A 19965-nucleotide genomic window follows, 5' to 3' on the forward strand; every position below is an offset into this window, starting at 1 on the left:
TGCACAAGTAAAATGAACAGTATGAGTGTGGTTGGACGATGTACGGTAACATATTAAGCCATAAAATTACATGATTTACAATTCAGATACAGGTTTTCACAAAAGCAAAAAATCTTATACAATGGCATTTCAGCCTTTATACCATTGAAAGGGATAAATCAAGCATATAATGCATTATATTTATTAATAATTGTTAAGATTTTTAAAAGCACATTAACTTTTCACATTTACAACTCTATGTGTTTACTGCATAAAAACATTGGACGATATTTACAATAATCTGACTAAAAACAGCTGAAAATTTGGACGTGCAAATTCATTCTCAATCACGAGGGGGCGCTCTAGTAGCGCTGAAATACTACGGTTTCCCTAGTAACGGTGCACACAAATGAAATCAGCATTAACGCTGTTTTATCAGCCAAGAAATGAAAATGCCAACGACACTTTTCTGAGGACAGTCAGTACCCTTCAGATACATTCATATAAAAGACATCCGTGCAGCATTTTAACTTTAAAACGTGAAGCATGTTTATTCAATGACATCATTGCCTTTTAGTTTTATCCAGCCCTATCGCGATTCTCGTCTTTCTGTACCCAAATGTAAGACCTCTTAAAATTATAATTAAGCCTCTTTTGATATGGAAAGCTGCTCGCTACGTCCGCGCATCCTGGCTTGGTGGCTATTTGATTCCATATGCGATTTGAACGGAAGCGAGCTCGCCTAACGTTACATATCTTCTCCAGGACCACATGTGCTACCACTGGCAGCTCAAATGGGCACTGGAGCTGGGCCGTCCACTTTTTATTTTGTGGCCTGTACTTTTCCCACAACAGGAGGGGAAAGTACCCAAGGGCCTTCAGTTTCTCCACCAACAGCTTCCAACACTCAGTAAGGGAGAAAGACAGAGCGGTTGAGACAGTATAACAAAAAATGTCCTGAACTGTGGTCCTGTTGATCAAGCAATGCTGATTTTTTTAGCCCTCTATTAACAAGGGCCTAAATAATGACTTGGATTAGAGCTGTAATCGGGCCTTAAAAGTTAGGCCCGACAAGGCCCGAGCCCGACCGAAATCAGCCCGAGCCCGAGCCAAGCCCGAGACTGACCGCTTTTTAAAAGCCCGAACCCGTTTACAGCCCGACATCATTGAAATGTGCGCACGCACACAGCACTTTTGCCTTTTGTCAAGAATGAGTCATTTATACAATTTTAAAGATAAATCATTAATGACTAGGCTATAGGCCACTAGGAAGTTATAACAAAGAAATGAAATAAGTCCTCTAACATTGTACCATCTCAGTACTACATCTCGCGCTCAAATAGGCTTAGGCATAACCTACAATATAGCCTAAATAGACCTGCTACGGGCCTATTAAAAAAGAGTATTTCTTAACAAATTAAGTCAAGATAAATTCTAAGTATTTGGGACTAACGACATAAAACAAAAAGTTATATAACATTGAGATTAGACAAACAAAAGAGGGACTTGTCTAAAACAAACGAATGCGGCCGCCTCTCTCCACAATCAAATATAGGAATATAAGGCCAACGCGCCAATAAAAATGAGTCTTTCTTAACAAAATAAATTAATATACATTCTAAATTAAGATATTAGGTGTCAATAACGAAATTAATACAAAGGCTCCGCCGTATTTGCTTCGCCACTTCTCTCCACATACCGGTCTCAATGCGACGGTGAACATCAGTTGAAATAATAAAATAATAATGCCAACATTAGCCTATATAGCCTACTCTGTTTACTTTACGCATGTAAGACTCAATTGATATTTAGTTATACATTAAAAAAACCTTTACTCACTAATATTAGGATATGTTTGTGTGGAGCAAAATTATTGAATCCACTGTAGATGGCTTCAGCGCGGTCCTCTGCTCACTGATGGTGCGTCCAGCAGCACTAAAACACCCTTTCACTGCTGCTGCTACTGGCCGGGATGCTTAGTACTGATCTGGCTAATTTTGCAAGTTTTGGGTAGGATGGTTTGTTGATGTTCCGCCAGCTAAAAACATTCGTTTCATTTTCCATGACAGCCGTTTCAATGTAGCGAGTGATGAAACGCATCACCTGACCACTCATTTACCGCGCAAGCCCGAGCCCGTGCAGAATGCTAAAAATTAAGACCGAACCCGACCGAACCCGTCGGGTTCCGTCGGGTTCGGGCAAAGATTTACAGCTCCAACTTGGATACCAAGTGAATGCAATTAATTTCACTGGCATGTTTTAAAAACATTAAATGTATGATGCTAGAAAACAAGTTTGTTATGGATATATATTTTAAAGTGCATATTGCAGGATAGAGACCCCCATGAGTCACTGCATAGATAAATAATGTAGGAACTAGATTGTACTTTAAAGTACGATATGATGGCTTTTCCTTAACAGGACGTACTACTCAGCCACCTTTGTTGAACCTTGGGTAGCGAACCGCATAACACACCTCACCATCACTGGTTCGAGCATCGTCTCTGCTGCCATTGTGGCTGAAATGCAGGGCTGCCAAGAGAAGTCTGTAGAAAAAGTATCATTTGTACCCATTACAAGTTGTATGAATAAACCCAGCAAGACTGTTCAAAACCAATTTATTGATAAAAAAAAAAAGATGTCTTGTATACAGAGTTAAGGCAATGTTCCCCCCTCTCTATTTAATATCTAATTTCTAGTCCCCATTAATAGGGTACACAAAGATAATACAGTTCAGCAATAAACTATTGTCATGAAGGTTATAATGCTTTTTTTCAAGCTGTTTCCAGTGGTGATGATTCAACTTTTATCATTTTTGAGAGCGGTATGTGATGCTGTTGTTCAAACATTAACAATCTTTGCGCAGCTTTACTTACTGCGCAATTCAAGAAAGTAAGGCTGCTGTGTTAGATTGCATTATTTTCAGAAAGTACTTAGTTTTTTCACCATCACATAACTGTACTTCCCAAGGAAGGAGAGCCCAGTGTGCTTTGGTGCAAAGTGCAGGATGAGGGAGTGAAATGCTTCCAGTGAAAAGGTCTGATGCTGTGGAGACAACTGCTAATTCTTTACCAGCGCAGGTCTAGTAGTTACACTCTCCAGTTTAACTGCTACATTTGATCCTGCATTAACACACATTCTGTTTTTAAGATGAGCCCTGACTGTATGATCAAAATGAGGTGGGATTTGTATCACATCTTGTTCATTTTCAGCCACATAATGAACACAATACTTGTATCTAGTTCCAGCCACTCCTTGTTCCTTGCTTCCCCCTCGAGGTGGATGTTCACAGCAGGGAAACACTGGAGTGTCATGTCTGTGGGTGTAAGCAGCAGTCCAGTAGAGGTGGTTAATAACCCACTTGGCTACCTAAAACATGGAACACAACAGAAAAAAAAAAATATTTGATTTTAGTTGTTAATATAGTCAGCAGCAAGATTTTTTGTGTGTTCATAGGCATGTCTTTACCTGCTGATTTCTGTCTTTGAAGAGGGCTGACACCTGCAAATGTTGTTTAGTCAGAAACCTCATGCTGTGCTTTAGACCCTCTAACTCACACCAAGAGCTACTTGGGACCTCAGAGCTCTGTAAAAAATAATTTGGTCATTTCACTGTCTGGCATTACTGTATGTGTGTGTGTGTGCAATTACATTCTCATTAAAAATACATTTCTGTTCACAAAAATCCAAATGTTTAAATACATATATACACATTTATTCAACTTATTTTTTCGCAATCAACTCAAGCAGGTTAAGCGATCTTCCCTCCCTTTTATTTGCTTCCCGGCGCCACCTTTCTTCTCTTTCTCGGTCCTCAGCTTGCCGTCTCTCCTCCCGCTCTTGTCTCTCTCTTTTTCGTCTCTCCTCCTTTTCTCTCCATCTCTTCTCCTCCCTTTCCACTGCTTCCTGCTCTCTCGCAGATTCCCTCTCCTCCATCTCCTTGATTACGTCTTCTAAAGATTTGCAAGTTCTTTTTCTTGAAGAGTGCTGACTCACTGAGCATGTAGGGGCCACAGCAACATCCGGGCTAGATGAGCCAATAAGGGCAGGTGGAGTGATGGAGGGTCTGCCCTCAATTGTCTCATCCATAGCACTGTACCATTTCCAAGATGCTGTTGTGGGCTCTCCATCCTCAGTGCTCACACCTGTTGCCGGACATTTGAGATCCTACAAAATTGCACAAACAAAAGCAATCATTTTACCAGCACAATGTTTTGTATTAGAAACAACATGATCTTACTTTATATTTTTGTTTCAAGTTTTCCTTTTTTTTTTTTTTTTTTTTCAAAGGCCGCTGCCACCTGGTCTTGCAGGCCCTGCTCCATGACAAAAGCTCTGCACACAAATCAAGAATCAGAAAAGTGTTGTTTTGTGTATATGCTGTTTTTATTGGGTAGCGAACTGCAAGTAACTGTAAGAACTGCAAGGAACTGTAAGATACAAACAAGATTGTTACAAGTTCTGTGACTTATGTTTTCAACACTACACACAGGAAAAAAGTCCTTCTGTGTTTTTTTGGGTTGGTTGAGGTGCTATATTGCACTAAAATGGTTCTCCTATGATTACAAGCCAGTGAACCACTTGCACATTTAAATTTTAAGGCAGTTGCTGAAGTGTTTTATCCAATAACATTTGCTACTCAATTTATCAACAGTACTAATAGACAAATACATTTGATAGCTTATTGATAACTTTGAATTTATTTGCATTACAGAAATATTTATATTGGCAGTGTTGACAACAGTGAATTCTACTACATAGGTAACGTTAATAACACACACATATCACAGAGGTCTGTTTAATGTTGTGATGTTCTCTTAAGCAAATTTGTTTCTGTCAGATATTAGATAAACCTTTAGTAAATGTTTTTAACTGTGTATACGATTTAGAACATATAAAGTGCTAAAGTCACAAGCCATTTGAATTAACGTACGTACATACATTTTCTAGTTACAACTGCACATTAATAAGCTTGCAATCATGATTTTAGAAGTGGGAATAATTAAATTTACGATGGCAGCAATCCACTTTGTAGACGCATAAATGATGTGCTTACTGGAGCTCCCCAGCGACTATCACGTTTTAACAACATGATGCACGTTTTTACAAAAATGCTATTTTAACACAGGAAACCCTGTTTTACTCACATTTGAAAACATCCTCCTGACTCTTCTCTGCCATGTTCGATTATGACGTATTCTTTTCTTCTTTTTCTTCTTCTTTTTATTATGGCCGTTCGCAGCAAACTAGACGCAATCCTCTCTTCTTCTTGGTTCACGTATCCTCTCCCATGGCATTATGGGATAGAAAAGTATTCCTCGATAGGCACTTTGGAGTCTGGGCCAGACGCAGTAGGTCATCCGGGAACTCTCGCCTACTCTTTTATGAATACTGTGGGTTTCAGACATACTACTCTTCTCACGTACCTATTTTGCCTACTATATAGTAGGTAAGTAGGCATATTCGAACGATACTTAAGTATACGTACGCCTAAATCTATCGAGAAATAGTGTTCCATTCAGGTAAATCTCGCCTACTCTTTTGTGGCTTTTGAGATTTCATGCATACTTTTCCTTCGCCTACTGCTTTTTGCCTACTAAATAGTATGGAAGTATGCGATTTTGAATGCAGCCTTAGTCATGTGCCCTGCAGTGTTAAGCTCCAACCTCAATTAGACACACCTAAACTAGTTAATTCACTTTATATATACAGTATGCTACTCCTAAATATAAATTAGAAACCTTCATTTTCAGTTTGCAACAATTTGTTTAATGAAAAACACTATAAATATGACCTAGAACATTATCAGATTTTCTTTTAAGTCCTTAAAGTAGACAAAGAGAACCCAATCAAACATGAATTTGTCATTTATTTATTGAGAAAGTCATTGTTCTCCAAAAAGAAAATTGCTTGCTAAAGATCATGTGGACAAGCCAGAGGACAATTGGAGAAAGGTTTAAACGATGGGTGAAACCAAAATAGAACTTATTGGAGATGGTATTATGTACGGAGAAAAGAACACACTGCATTCCAGCTTAAGAATCTTATCCCATCTGTGAAACATGGTGGTGGTGGTAGTATCGGTCTGTCATGCATGTATATAAACATGTATTTATAAACAGATGTACTATCTTAATTCAATTAATGTCTAACATTACTTATGGAATTATGTGATGTAATGCTAGCAAAACATCTGATAGCTTTAAACAGCTTAAGCATAACATTACATTACAAACTCTGTATCAGTATTTACCATTTCCATCCATTGTCTGCGTTTCTGCATTCGCTGTATCCGGCTTCCACGTCGCTGTATTGTTCTTTTTCGCATTGCAGCTAACATAAGCTTTCAGTGTAAATGCTGCTGAGCCTCCATCTTCGCATCTTGGTTTTGCTGCTTAATCTTCCACCAAGAAAACACCAAAAGGAGCAAACAAACAGCCGCTTCGGTTCTCTACATTTTGTTCGTTCGATGATCGCACTATGGTGGCCTACCTGACTTACGTTCAATCTTCCTGCTGAAAGGGGAGGGGTTTTGTGACATTTGATCCAAGGAGGTGTGTAAAGGGAAGGCTTTAGGTTTGCACAGCGTTCGATAGTGGAAAACGCAGCTTACTTTTGGTCTTGGTGCTTGTGACTCGAGGCCATTGGCCCCGCTGGCATGCTCTTAGCACTGGCTCGCACTGGCCCGACAGTGGAAAAGCGGCTATTGAGGACGTACCCAGTCAGACCATCGCACAGCATGAAGACCTTGATCCCTAACCTCTTCCTCTTTGATAGAATGTACTGCCGAAATCTAAGCCGGCCTTTCCACAGCAGCAGTGACTTGTCAATGCACAAGTCCCTGTGAGGAACGAACATCTTCCCAAAAGTAGTCATCAGAGAGGTGAAAACACTTCTAATTTTATTCACTGAGGTTTGCTGTGGCATTGTTAGCAAAGTGGCGGGTCCTTAGTAGCAGTTGGAAGCGATCCAGAGAGAAGAGAGTGGAGAAAAATGGCGTCTGTATTACTGGATCAGTGGTCCACTAATCTTTCAAGGATCTTTTTCTTACCAGGCCCATAAGAATGACTGCTGCCAGAAATGTGTAAATTTCAGTTGTTTCTGACCACTTAGCCGTCTCTTTTAACATACCTGTTAGTCTCCAATACCAATTGCTCCACAAGTTGCTCATTCATAAACAGTCTGAAACATTCTGCCTCAGAAGGATTTGTCACACTACCTTGAACACCTGTGGCAGTGTTGTCAAAGTCCAGGTCTGGTGGAGAGAATGGATCTAATGTCCAGGTTGGAAAAAAGTCCCCCACAACAGCGCCCTCACTGGCAGGGCCGGCATTATCAGGGATTGCCATCGCCTCAGAACGATCACAGTCTGTAAGGTTTTCCGGGAGGTGAGCTTCTTCATCACTGTCTAAGAGCTGTCTGTCACTGTCACTGCCAGATTCAGCGTCCGAGTGGAAGAGAATTTCCAAAATCTCATCACGAGTTAGTTTTTTTTCCATTTTTACTCTGAAGTAATGTGGTCAGCACTGAGGGTAGACCTGTCACAAGCCCGCCAATCATTCCTGCAAAAAAACATCCCCGCGAACTCTGTCATAATGCATAGTGATGCCATCAGCTGTCAAGGAAGCCATTTTTGTTATAGTATAGTAATATGTCAACAATAGCCTAAACTATAGCAATGTGACACATCGTGTGACAGTGTTTCATTGATATATTGTGCTTATATGCCCAAAAATGTTTTGTTGTGGGACTTCTGTGACAATCTGAATGTTTGTGACATAATATAAGCACATCGTGAACAGCCGCTCATTAGCCTATGAAAACAAACATGCTGCGTGCAAAGGATGCCCGTGTTTGTTTCATAAATTGGCATTATTGTGCTTATATGCCATATAAACTTTATTTTATGGTGCTTCTTAGACAGCCTGAGTGTTATAATGAGTGTTATAGATATAATTTAAGCACAACATGACACTGTTTGAGTGAACGTAAATGACAGCCGCTCATCAAAACAAACACGGCTACCCGCATAGGATGCCTGTGTTTCATACTTTGGCATTATTGTGCTTATATGCCCAAAGAATTATTGTTGTAATTATTGCTTCTTAGATGTGTTTGGGTTTGTGACATAAAATAAGCACATCATGAGCCTGCAAACACAGTTTCAGTGAACGTAAAGGATAGCCGCTCATCAGCCTATGAACGGCTGCACGTGTTTCATTCATATATTTACATTATTGTGGTTATTTGCTCTGTAATCTTGTGTCTGGTTCTTCTGTGACAATGTGTTTATGACATAAAATAAACATATCAAGTGCCTATAAACACTGTTTGAGTAGCTAGTTGTGCGAATACGAATGACAGCCTTTATCACTCTCGCCTCTCCCTGTGTTTGCGCAGAGGCCGATTTGAAATTTAGAATTTGGCAGTTGCGTGACGTCAGAACGTTCTAAATCCCATATGTGGGACTGTACTGCTCAAAGGGTTAATACCGGACAACAGGAAACAGGAACAATGGACTATTTAAACATACTCAAAGGGGAGTAGTCACTAAACAAGACAGGTGTTCACAATCCAGGATAACAAGTGGAAAGTCCAAATGCGGGCAAGGCTAAACCAAATAAACAATGAACCAAAGGGGAAGACAAAGGAACAAACCAAATCAATGGTAAAACAGGGGGAAATACATTAGGAAATACATAACACTCCAAAACAGACCACAATCCTGACATATTTGTATCTTAAAGGAAAACTCCTATAAATGCATATTCAATAAGGTCAGAGGCAAAACGAACTGCCCACGGGTTGAAATGGGTTGGACTGTCTTCCCTGTATTAGAGGGTTTTAAGTAGATGGTCCACCTATATAGCAGTCTTGTCAGAGGTATGTAGCTATCTGAGGATAGTTCACATGAATGGGTTGTTCTTGATTGGGCTGTTTCCTTCATCTAGGAGGTTTTCAGTAGACAGTCCAGGTAAGGCTATAGGTCTCTTTCAGGCTCCCTATTCATGAAGTTTTTGTCAAAGATGTACCAGTCGAGGCTGGTTTTCTTTGATAAGATTCCCCCCTTGAAGTATTCCTACCTATGTTTTTGGTAGCAGGGTTAGGTTTTCTTTCCATTTTAGGGCTTTAAGTAAGAGGCCCCCTGAGGTTGACTTTTTTTTTTATGTAGCGATGCCTCCACTCCACTCCCTTTAATCATTGTATGTTTGCCACTATTTTTTTGTGCTCTCTCACCAGGTTGATAAGCATGGACCAGGGCATGGTATAGTAGGTATTTTGTTTCCTAAAGTGTCCCCTAGGGCAGGGGTTTTCAAACCTGTCCTGGAGGACCCCCAGCCCTGCACATTTTGTATGTCCACCTTTCCAGACACACCCAATTTAGTTCTTGCAGTCTCTACTAAAAATCTGATGAATCAGGTGTGCTAGATGAGGTTGACATACAAAATGTAAAAAAACAATAAGCACACAGTATGAAAAAACAGTGCGAAAAAACAAGCCAATAAGCATTTTTTACATTCTTTATTCTGACAGATTATACAGTATTAAGCAACCAAACATGACTTGAGAGAAAATCAGGAAATAGTATCTATTAGTGTTTTGAATAGTCATTGTTTAAACACATGTGACTTTAAACAATTTGTAAAGTTTGTAATCTGATCAAGTAAAGTCTTTGCTTATTTAGTCCTTTTTTGGTAATGACATGCAAATAGTGAGGGTCTGGTAATCATTGGGAAGTCCAAGTCCATGTGTCCCATGAAAGCAACACAAAACAGCAGGATCAAACAATAATCAACTGTATTGTGGAGGATTGTCTGCAGGATGCTGATGCACGGAAGGGTTGCTGATCACAGGTATCTATAAGAAAAAAAGCTATATGATCAGCTAGTTTACTTATTGATTGCTTATTTACTTAATAATATCCGAAAAGTGCTGCTCCTATTATATATTGCTATACACATATCCATTTTTTTGTATACCATTTTACTTTATAAACTTCTCTTACCTCTGAATGGTCAAGATCATGGTAATGGCAGCGCCTAAAGTCACAGGGCAGTGGAGGTGAAACTTGTGGAACATACGGCACCTTTGGAGAAATGCACATATAGCATTTTATTTCTAATTATTGTAAAATCCCATAAAAGTGCAACAACATTGGCATACAGTTCCAGTATTACAGCTTTTGCTATTAGTAGAGACACTGCTGCTGCTAAATGCTTTTGAGAAATGCACTGACTCAGGTAATTCACATCACTTCAATCTCTGCACATTAATTACTCAAGCCTCCATCATTAGGTCAAACATGACATTTTGGAAAACTTTAATATATAATTTGTTTAATCAAAAAAAATTTTGTTCAGAATGACTTGACTAAAATGAGCATTAGAGAGAAAAGCTAAAGACTAATATATTCTTAGCTCTTGAAGATGCCTGTTTTCCAAGGAAATTATGTCCAGCAAGTCTTGTGATTTCAGGGTATTATGACTTCAAAGGTTTTAAAGGACAAGTAGCACCAATGTAACAGGGTGGAGTGGAGTTTGAGTGACAAACTAATTAATTGTTTTATACATGAGTAAATTTATCATTATAAATTGAATTTTATATAATTTAAAGTAAGCCTTTTTTTTTTCTTCAGGCGTAAAGAAATTTAAAAACATTTAAGGAATTATGGACTTCAATGGTTCCTGTGAGTTTGTACATCCAAAATGCAGTTTAAATGCAGCTTCAAAGAGATCTAAACAATCACAGCCGAGGAGTAAGGGTCTTATCTAGCGAAACGATCCATCCTTTAAAAAAATAAAATAAATGTATATACTTTTTAACGTTGAATGCTCATACTGCATATGCGTACTCTGTGTAATGTGGGTCAATACAGGTAGGGAATGTCGAAAAACTGCCTTTTCATTTTCCCCTCTAACTTCAAAATCATCCTACATTGCAGTAGAAGTACCGACCCTGTGTTTGCAAATTGAACATGCAAAGGTCAAGCACCCTTTACAAAAAAGGTAAAACAGTGATGTAGGAGAAATTTGAAGTTGAAGAAGAAAATGAGATGGGAGTTTTTCTCCCAAAAAACAGTGCTTGTGTTGTGTTGAAGCCTTTTGAAGCTGCAGTGAAACTGCAGTTTGGACGTTCAAACTCACGGGCACCATTGAAGTCCAGTATAGAGATAATTCCTGAAATGTTTTTCTCAAAAAACATAATTTCTTTAAAATTGAAGAAAGAAAGGCATGAACATCTTGGATGGCAATGGGGTGAGTACATTATCTGTAATTTTTAATTCTGGAAGTGAACTACTCCTTTAAGAGAAGAAGGAGATGCATATGCTAATACTCAAAATTACTAATTTAGAAATATATGTGACCTTTATTTCAAAGTGAGGATCAGATGTGGAAAAAGGATTGAGGAACATGAGAATTAATCAAGTGCTTCAGAAAGCTTTTTAGTTTTTAGGTACTAACAATTATGAATCCTGAATCATATGCATGTGAAAGCTATTGGCATGAAAATTGATTATATGCAGTAAATACAGTAAAATATTTAGTATTGTTTATGGGTTTGTGATGAGATCTCATTTCACAAGAACTTACAATATTTAAAATGTGAAACTATTTCTAGTCAAGATGAAAAGCTGTCTTGTGATATTTGCGTGCTTGCAATTGTAACATTTTATACAATAGTTCAGTAAGCTATAAATTAATATTGTTTTAAATTTTAAATTCAATATTAGCTGTTTGGGTCAATTCTGCAAACAAAATAGTTCCAAATAAAGCCACGGCGGAACTGTTGCAAGTGATGTTTCTTTACTAAATGAATCGTCCATTTTGAACTAATTGAGTGAATCAATGATTCAGTGAGTTATTAGACTTGTTTAAGATGCACCATCACTGTGCAGACCAATCGGCATATTGCATTAAAGTACCGCAAGAGTAATTTAATGCTTTTCTCATTTAACACAATAATGATTTTATATGATATTTTGGGTGTAATTTCTCAGCCGTATCTGATGTGTTAGTAATTAGAAGTTTTTAAATGGTTTGACAGCCCCATTTTTTTTATGTTAAATTTGTGGAAAGGAGAAAGTCACACATAGCTTCAATCAGAAGTTAGAAGCTCACGTACATTTCTAATGTTTCAGGATGGTCATGTGAAATCATATAGGAGAGAAACCAGTCCATTGAGTTTGTGGCAAAACCTTTACCGGGCTTAGACATTGTTCTTGTTTTTAACTGCATATGCTAATTCATTCAATATTGTCTCTTGAGGTAATTGTGCAATCACATTCCTTGTTTTGTTTCATGGGGACATAAAATCCACTAAATAGTAGCAATAACCCATATAGTCAGTTAATCTTGTGAGATGATTAACATTGCTTTAACTTTTGAAGAAAATGTGCCCGGTGATCAACAAAAATCTATCTGTTCACGTAAATCATTTGGGATACAGCTTCACCTACAGCATACAGTAAGTGAGTATAAGTGTTTTTTATGCATCTTTGCAAATCACCTTTTTTAATTATGTGCTAGATAGCAAATTCCGTGGCTAAACATTACAGCTCGTCACCCCATGGAAGAGAGGGACTGGGTAGGCAGAACTCCTTGGCCTTTTTTAAGGCAAATGCAAAAGAATGGGTCACTCTAAAAAGGCCTGATTTTTGACGCGGTTAAATGGGTGTTTTTCACACTGCAAAATTTTACCCAAAATATAGTAAAGACTTCTCATTGAGACCCTAAAGAATCATATCAACTTGATGACCCCTTTAATATCTGGAAACGCAATGTGTTTAAAGTTCACTTCATCAACATTTACATAATTTCCAATGTTTTTGTGTACAGATGTTTATAGCACAAGAATTTTATGTTAAAAACGTGAACGTTTGACCATTTGAAAGTGAAGAATTTAATGAATAAATATGTGTAACATAACTTAGTGTTTGTTGCTTATTATCAAGACATCCATAAGTAACTATTTCCATTACATATCAGAGGGTTTCAGTTCACTAAAAAGTTTGTGAACCTCCATCTTGACGCATTACTAACCTGGGTGCAACAGCTGCAGCTGACTTTACAGGCATATGCTGACAGACAGATGGAGATGATAAACTCAAGCAAGGCGAATATGAGCAACACAGTTCCGATTCCCCAGAAGAGAATCTGAGATGAAAATCAACAAATAATATTAAAATAATTGACAATTAGTACTCACATAGGTACACTGGCTGCTTAATGTATAAAATCAATGCCTTCTTAAATTATTAATGATCAGTAATAGTAAGAGATGTGATGTTGGGGAGAAAAAGACTGGACAGATGAGAGCAGATTAAGAATTTACTTTCGACAAGTGTACTGACCACCAAGGTTATTTTCGTAAACGAAAACTAAAACTAAGACGAAAACTATTGATCAAAAAACATTTTCGTAAACTGAAATAAAATAAAAATGTCAAAATAAATGAATAACTAGAACGAAACGAAACTAACAACTTTTATTGAAAAACTAACTGAAATAAAATAATAATTATCAAAAATAAATAATCGTTTTCGTAATCATTATGTTCTCACCCCATGGGGCGGAAAAATAAAGGCTGCGACATGAACAGCACCTGAATTAAATCTAGGCTACTGCATCAGTTTTTATTGATGTATTTTATGTAACACAAGCGATCAAACCAATATACTGGAGCTGCTTAATCGTGAAATGATAGAGATTCAAACCCCCACGCGATCATTTGTAAATGACAACGATTCCTCATGTCTTTGAAAAGTCTTACCGGAATATTCAAATCTATATTTGCACTGCCGCTGACAGAGAGAGCGGTCATCATGTTTATGTAAAAAAAAAAAAAAAAACGCTTCACAAACAGTCTTTTCAAATACCCAGTCGTTAATATTATCACAGCAATATTCTGATTAAAGGTCATAGTTTGGATATAAACACTGATGTGATGTCTATGGTGGAGATCAAAACAAAGCACGTCATTTTTTGAAAGTAATTGGCGCTTCAAGTAATGTTTGTGTCGATTGCTTTGTTTCGCCACTAGATGGAAACAACTGTTAAAATATGTATTTGTCATTGACTACTAGAGATTGATTCAAAAACGCAGATTCATCCAGTTATGTTTTTGTGAGCAAATCATTTATTCATTCAAACCACTTTTTCATAAATTTAATATAAAAAGTTGGTGTATTACAGTTTTTTTCAATCGCTAACAAGCGCTTACCCATACTTCAGATACTTTTTCTAAACTCTTAACACAGACTCGCACCTACAAAACACAATTGGCCAAATGGATAATTTTCTTCTCAAAAATACATTTTGTTAAATATATACTAACTCTTCATTTCAAAACAGAACACATCTTTCTCTGCACACACTAACTTTACCAAAACACTGGAAATCTGACTCAAAATGAAATTATTCTGTCAAAGAATAACACTTGTTTTCACTTCACAAGGTACATGCAGTCAGTCAAAGTACACCAGGTTTCAAAATACTGGCTATTGTTGACTTTACAAAAACTGCATAGACTTTTTATGTTTCAGTTTTACAGGTATTTGCATGCAAAACATGCAATCCACCATTTTGACACTAAATTTCTTGGTTTGGAACTGTCTGTCCACATGTACAGTAATGTTCACATTCAAAAGCATTCCAGTAAAAAGCAAATAAGTTTGTTTTTCTGTTTATTACAGGAGCTACAGTAGAAACATGGTATGATAGAACAGAAAAAGTTTAACTGTATTGCATACAGTGAACAAAATATCCATGAAACACACAAGAGCATTCTGAACAAAAAAAAAAAAAAAAAAATACAACAGCAAAAAGCCCAGATAAAAAAAAAGGGGGGGGGGGGGGGGGGTGTCTAAAAAAAAAGCACAAAATTACTGTATCTAATCTCTGCGATCTTGAAATGAATTGAATTGAGAATGAATGGTAAATTCCAATTCACTTCCTGGAATGGAATTGGATTTGGAATTGGAATGCCAGGAAACAGAATTGAAATCAAATTCCAAAAAATTCCACTTGAGTTGCTAGTTTATAATACATTAAATATTGTAAATCACATAAACAACAAACATATAAAAGAAATACAAAGTACTGTATATTTAGTTGGTTAAGCATGATCATTTCACATGCCAAATGAATTTATGATAATTCGATGCAATAAAAAGTGAATGAAATACATGAATGAACATGACTCAGACATATATTATGTGGTAATCATATATTGAATGTATAGTGCATAGAGAAACTTATCACCACTGTCATTCATTTTATTTACTTGCATTTGATCAACTCTATTTCATACATTACTTGGTATTTGTAAAGCATCATAAATAAAGTTAAAATGTATGTCTCTAAATGCAATCACACATAGATGCTCAGAAACAGCAATAAATGGAATTCATTGGAATTTCTCTGAATTTAATTCCACTTCCTATAATTCCTATTCAATTCCAACTCTGTTTCCCTGTAATTGTTGTTGAATTCCAATTCCAATTCCTTTTCCTTCTTTGAATTGGAATTGTTGAGTTCATTCCTGAATTGACCCCAACCCTGTTTCCAAAACATCACTCCTCAAAGTCCTCATTTTACTGTATAAGTGTAAATGTAATAGAAAAAAATAACCACTGCCTCTGAGTCTAAGCCAGACATAAACATAAATCAGCTGTGTGTCAATTATTTAATTGTTTGTTTATTATCAGCTGAGATATATTTTTGATATTGATATTGTTTTTGAACTGATATCATTGCAGAAGCAGAGGTTTTTATACTGTATCTAAGGTTTGGAATATTGTTTTTGCTATTGTGGGATGTTGTGTGTTAACATTCGGAAATACTACAAAAACAATCCATAATTTTGTTGGGAGGTATAGCTTGTCTGTTAAGAAAATGTAAGCATTGTGGAAATGTGTTCACTGATTGCATATTGGGTGAAAACGACATGAAATGTGGAAATGGTATGGCCACAAAAGACCGATGCTGTGCTAATTGTGTTTAGAGTTTTGAAAATGTGACAACTGTTTGGACAAACGCTTGTTAGCGACTGAAAAAAACTGTAAATATATTCTATTTTAAATATTATGTATTAAATTATTAATAATTCATTCAAATGAATTAAACACTTTTTTATAGACTGAAACAATTAATATTTGTTTCACATTATTTTGCTTAGTTTAGAATTGCTAGGAAATCGTGATCTCTATTTAATCTCTAAAAAACTAAAACTAAAACTGAAACTAAACTATATAAAAACTAAATAGAAATGTGTTTACAAAATAGAAACTAAACTAAAACTAACAAAATTGTTAATGAAACTAATAAAAACTAAACTAAGTTTTATTGCAAATTTGAAAACTATACTAAAATAAAACAAATTTAAAAAAGCAAAACTAAATTAACCTTGCTGACCACACACTTATCTTATTGTGATTACTACATTAATGCAAATGTAAACATTGATGACATACCGTATACTTTCCCCTAAACTCGTAACAGTCAGTATCGTAGCAGTAATTGTAAAATGGTCCAAGAGCCAAATCAAATGGAATTAAAATAATGGTAATGCCTGCAGTTATAGCACTGATAATGTTCATTCCAAGCGAACCTTTAACGCATTTTGTTAACATATCATATTAATGTAGATGGAAAAATACACAACATGAATGCAAAGTCCAGTCAATCTTCCCTGATTACTGTTTAGATTACAGTAAATATACCAGTCTCAAAAAGGAAAACTGTTTTTTTTTCCCTTTTACTGTTAGTACAAATATTTTTTTTAGTGTCTTAAGAAGTGATTATATGATACAGTGTGGGTTGTATCTATAGGTGCAATTTTGATGCAATTTAGTATAAAATATCAAACTGTCCAAAGTTTCATTAAGTATGGGTGTTGCGTTCAGGAGATAAAATTAGTTTATATAATTAGTTTATATCTCAGTGCTTCAGTTAATCTAAATTCATTTAATACATTTTTGCCAGAAATATCCCTATCTGTAAGAATTGTTTATATCAATTGCACAAAAATGTGAATCATATTATTACAATGCCAATACAAATGTTGAGTACATACCAAACACAAACCGAAGGGAGAATTAACTTTGTTTTCAGCAGCAATGCAGAGTGAGCCTGCGAAAATGTACTGAGAGGAGAGAGAAAGAACAAAATGGAATATTCTGTTGGAATATGTAGCTTAAATAAAAATAATTAATAATAATAAATATAAAAAATATTATATAATAAATAATAATAATAATAATAAAAAAACTGAAAAACTGAAAAAAAAAATATATATATATAATTGTTTCTTACGATGATTGATCCCCAGTAAGGAATACCACTAATGACAGTGATGGAATCTAAATTAAGTGTCAAGACGTCCCAAACAGTAAAGTCAACAGGCCGATCATTATCTGGACAGTCTGTGAGGGACAAGAAAAATGTACAGGACAGAACAAGAAAGTCTCTTATAAAGTAAAACAGTTTCAAATTTTGGGGACCAAAATTAAATATACAATAAATTTATGGCAACTATGGGTATGGACTTATGATTGTACTCGAAAATATCCTAAAATATTCAAGCACAGAAAGCTCATTTTTGCAGATGTGCAACTTTGTCCATTAGTTAACATTTTTTTGATAGTTTACAACTTGTAAAACATTCTTCTCTGTGACTCTTTGTGACTGGTACACTGTAAAATGTTCTCTGTAAATGACAAACCTTATTTTATATTGGTCTTCCTCATTTTGTATCTAAGTCACATTATGCAATAAAATCAGTGTATATTGTGTTAATGTGTCTACTACTCCTTTTTGTAGAATTTATTCATGTAATTTTCTTACTTCACACTACCATACACACTTAAAAGGAAATATCTGGGGTTATGAGAATATTCTTACCCCAAGGGCTTTTGGTTGGCCTTTCAGAAATGCCTGAAGTCCATGAAAAGTAGAAACTCCTGTGACATGAACAGGCACAGGAGCATTTGTCACAGCCTCGACTGCTGTTGCTTGTGTTGGTGGTTGAACCTGAATGATGTGTGTTGAAGAGTTCACAGGTAAGACTGTTTGGGACATTCTTGTTTCCGAATCTGATATTGACCTACACAGAAATCATAGTACATCAAAACATGAAAAGGATATGATTAAAAAATAAATGTTTTTTTTTTTTTTTTACATTTTTTAATTTATTCAAAAATTCTATATTCATTATGTTTGTTGTTATAAATACAGTCGTCACATTGTAGTTACTCAAATAGAGTAACTCTATTAGCCCTTGGGAATGAAGAATAGACTATATTAACAGCTCATGTTGAAACTGATCTACATCCATTTACATTAAAGGCATTATAGATTTAATACCAGCCTTTATAGATTAAATAAAGGAAATTCATTAATTCATTAAAACCATTTAGTTAAAGCAACAACAATAACAACAAGATGCAGATACATAATGAAAAGACTGTATAAAGATGTAATGTATGAATATATTTTGTTTTACCAGAGAAAAATCCTCTCTTCAGTTTGCTCTGTAGGGTTGCTATGCTCTGCAGTCGTACTTTGCCCTCACAAAAGCTCAGGTGATTGGATGGGGCGGCAAAACTCTGACACTGCTACAAGGTAATATAAAAATTTTGATTACATTTTTTTATTTTTTACTCATCTAGAAAATAATTCTTGAATTAAGAATTTTTTTATATTTGTCTGGAAACCAAGTGGTGCAAGAGTACTGATAACGGAGGCTCAATCGTGACAGAGCCCCCCACCTAAGAGCGGCTTCCAGACGCTCCAAATACCTGTGACAGTTCAGGAGAGTGATGGAGTGGGCCTGGCACAGAGGCATGAATGGCGGCCCCGGTCCATGTGCAGGTGGAGAACCAGAAGACTAAGGCGGCACCGACGGAGGGTGAAGCCATGGTGGTGGAAGGGTTGGCTCCTTCATGGGGCCGGGCGACGGAGGTGGAGCCGGTGGAGCCCGAGGCGGAACCGGAGAGTCGTTGGTCATGGGTGACACCGAGGATCGGAGATAGAGGTCCGGTGGTACGCGGCGGAGCCGGAGCGACAGAGGACCGAGGCTGTGCCCACGGGAGGGAGGAGGTCCACAGAGCCGGTAGGACGGAGTGACGAGGCGCAGCCGGAGGAGTAGAGTCCAGAGGCGAAGGTGGGGCGACGACTGACCAGGGCGGAGCCGGAGGGACGATGGAGCTGGTGGACCGACGGCCGACGGCGGAGACAAGGGAGCAGAGAGCCGGGGTGGAGCCGCAGAGTCCAGGACTCTGAGGCTGGAGGCGATGGTGAGGGATCCTCCAGCCAGGGCACCGATGGAGAATGGCAGTCCCACGGCAAGTCCTCTGCACCGAAGGTGGGTTGAAGGTGAGCAGAGGGACTTCTTGGCCGGGGACTCAGGAACATCGGCGGCCATCTTGTGTGCAGACTCTGGCGTGGGAGCCATCTTGTGTAGTGGCTCTGAGCTGGATTTTACTGTGGGAACATTGTTGTCCTCTTCTTTCCACAGTAAAAGGAGAGCCACTTATTTGCAGAGCAATGTCAACATAAATTTGTAAAGTCCAGCTAGGTTCGACCATAGGCATCAGTGAAGCCAATGGCTCTAAGAGTCCTCCACAGAAGAAAATCATCAGGCATACATCATCCATAGTAGACCGATTAGCCAATTCGATGAAGTCCATCGCATACTCCTCAACAGACCGCTCACCTTGTTTGAGACGCATGATCTGTACCGTGGAGTTCGTGCTGGAACCGGATGACACCATACTAGCTGCTGGATCCTTGTAGTGGCGAAGTCTTCTGTCACAAGGACGGACTGAGACGAGTGGATCCATTCGCAGCATTTATTAGATAAGACAAAACAAAACAAACACACAGGGGCAGGCAGAAATCGTAGTCAAAACACAGGCAGAAAGGTCGGGGCTGGCAGTGAGAATCAAACACGGGAAAACAAACACGGGAAGAAACGCTCAGAAATGCAG

At 37.3% G+C, this 19965-nt stretch overlaps 2 protein-coding genes across 2 annotated transcripts in view; one reads left to right on the top strand and one right to left on the bottom strand.

The window, feature by feature from the left end:
- LOC141325733 (uncharacterized) overlaps window positions 1–19965 on the top strand; it is a 779461-nt gene that overhangs the window by 14088 nt on the left and 745408 nt on the right. The window lies entirely within an intron of this gene.
- LOC141325773 (uncharacterized) lies at window positions 9486–18894 on the bottom strand. The gene is made up of 8 exons (XM_073834508.1): window positions 18775–18894; window positions 18538–18591; window positions 17879–18080; window positions 17291–17400; window positions 17052–17120; window positions 13019–13132; window positions 9985–10065; window positions 9486–9836 (listed from the first exon to the last, which is right to left on the bottom strand). Exons 1-8 carry the CDS (start codon window positions 18892–18894, stop codon window positions 9771–9773), a joined length of 816 nt encoding a protein of 271 aa, XP_073690609.1. The 3' UTR covers window positions 9486–9770.

This window comes from Garra rufa, chromosome 2 (genome assembly GCF_049309525.1).
Source record: "Garra rufa chromosome 2, GarRuf1.0, whole genome shotgun sequence".
NCBI lineage: Eukaryota > Metazoa > Chordata > Actinopteri > Cypriniformes > Cyprinidae > Garra > Garra rufa.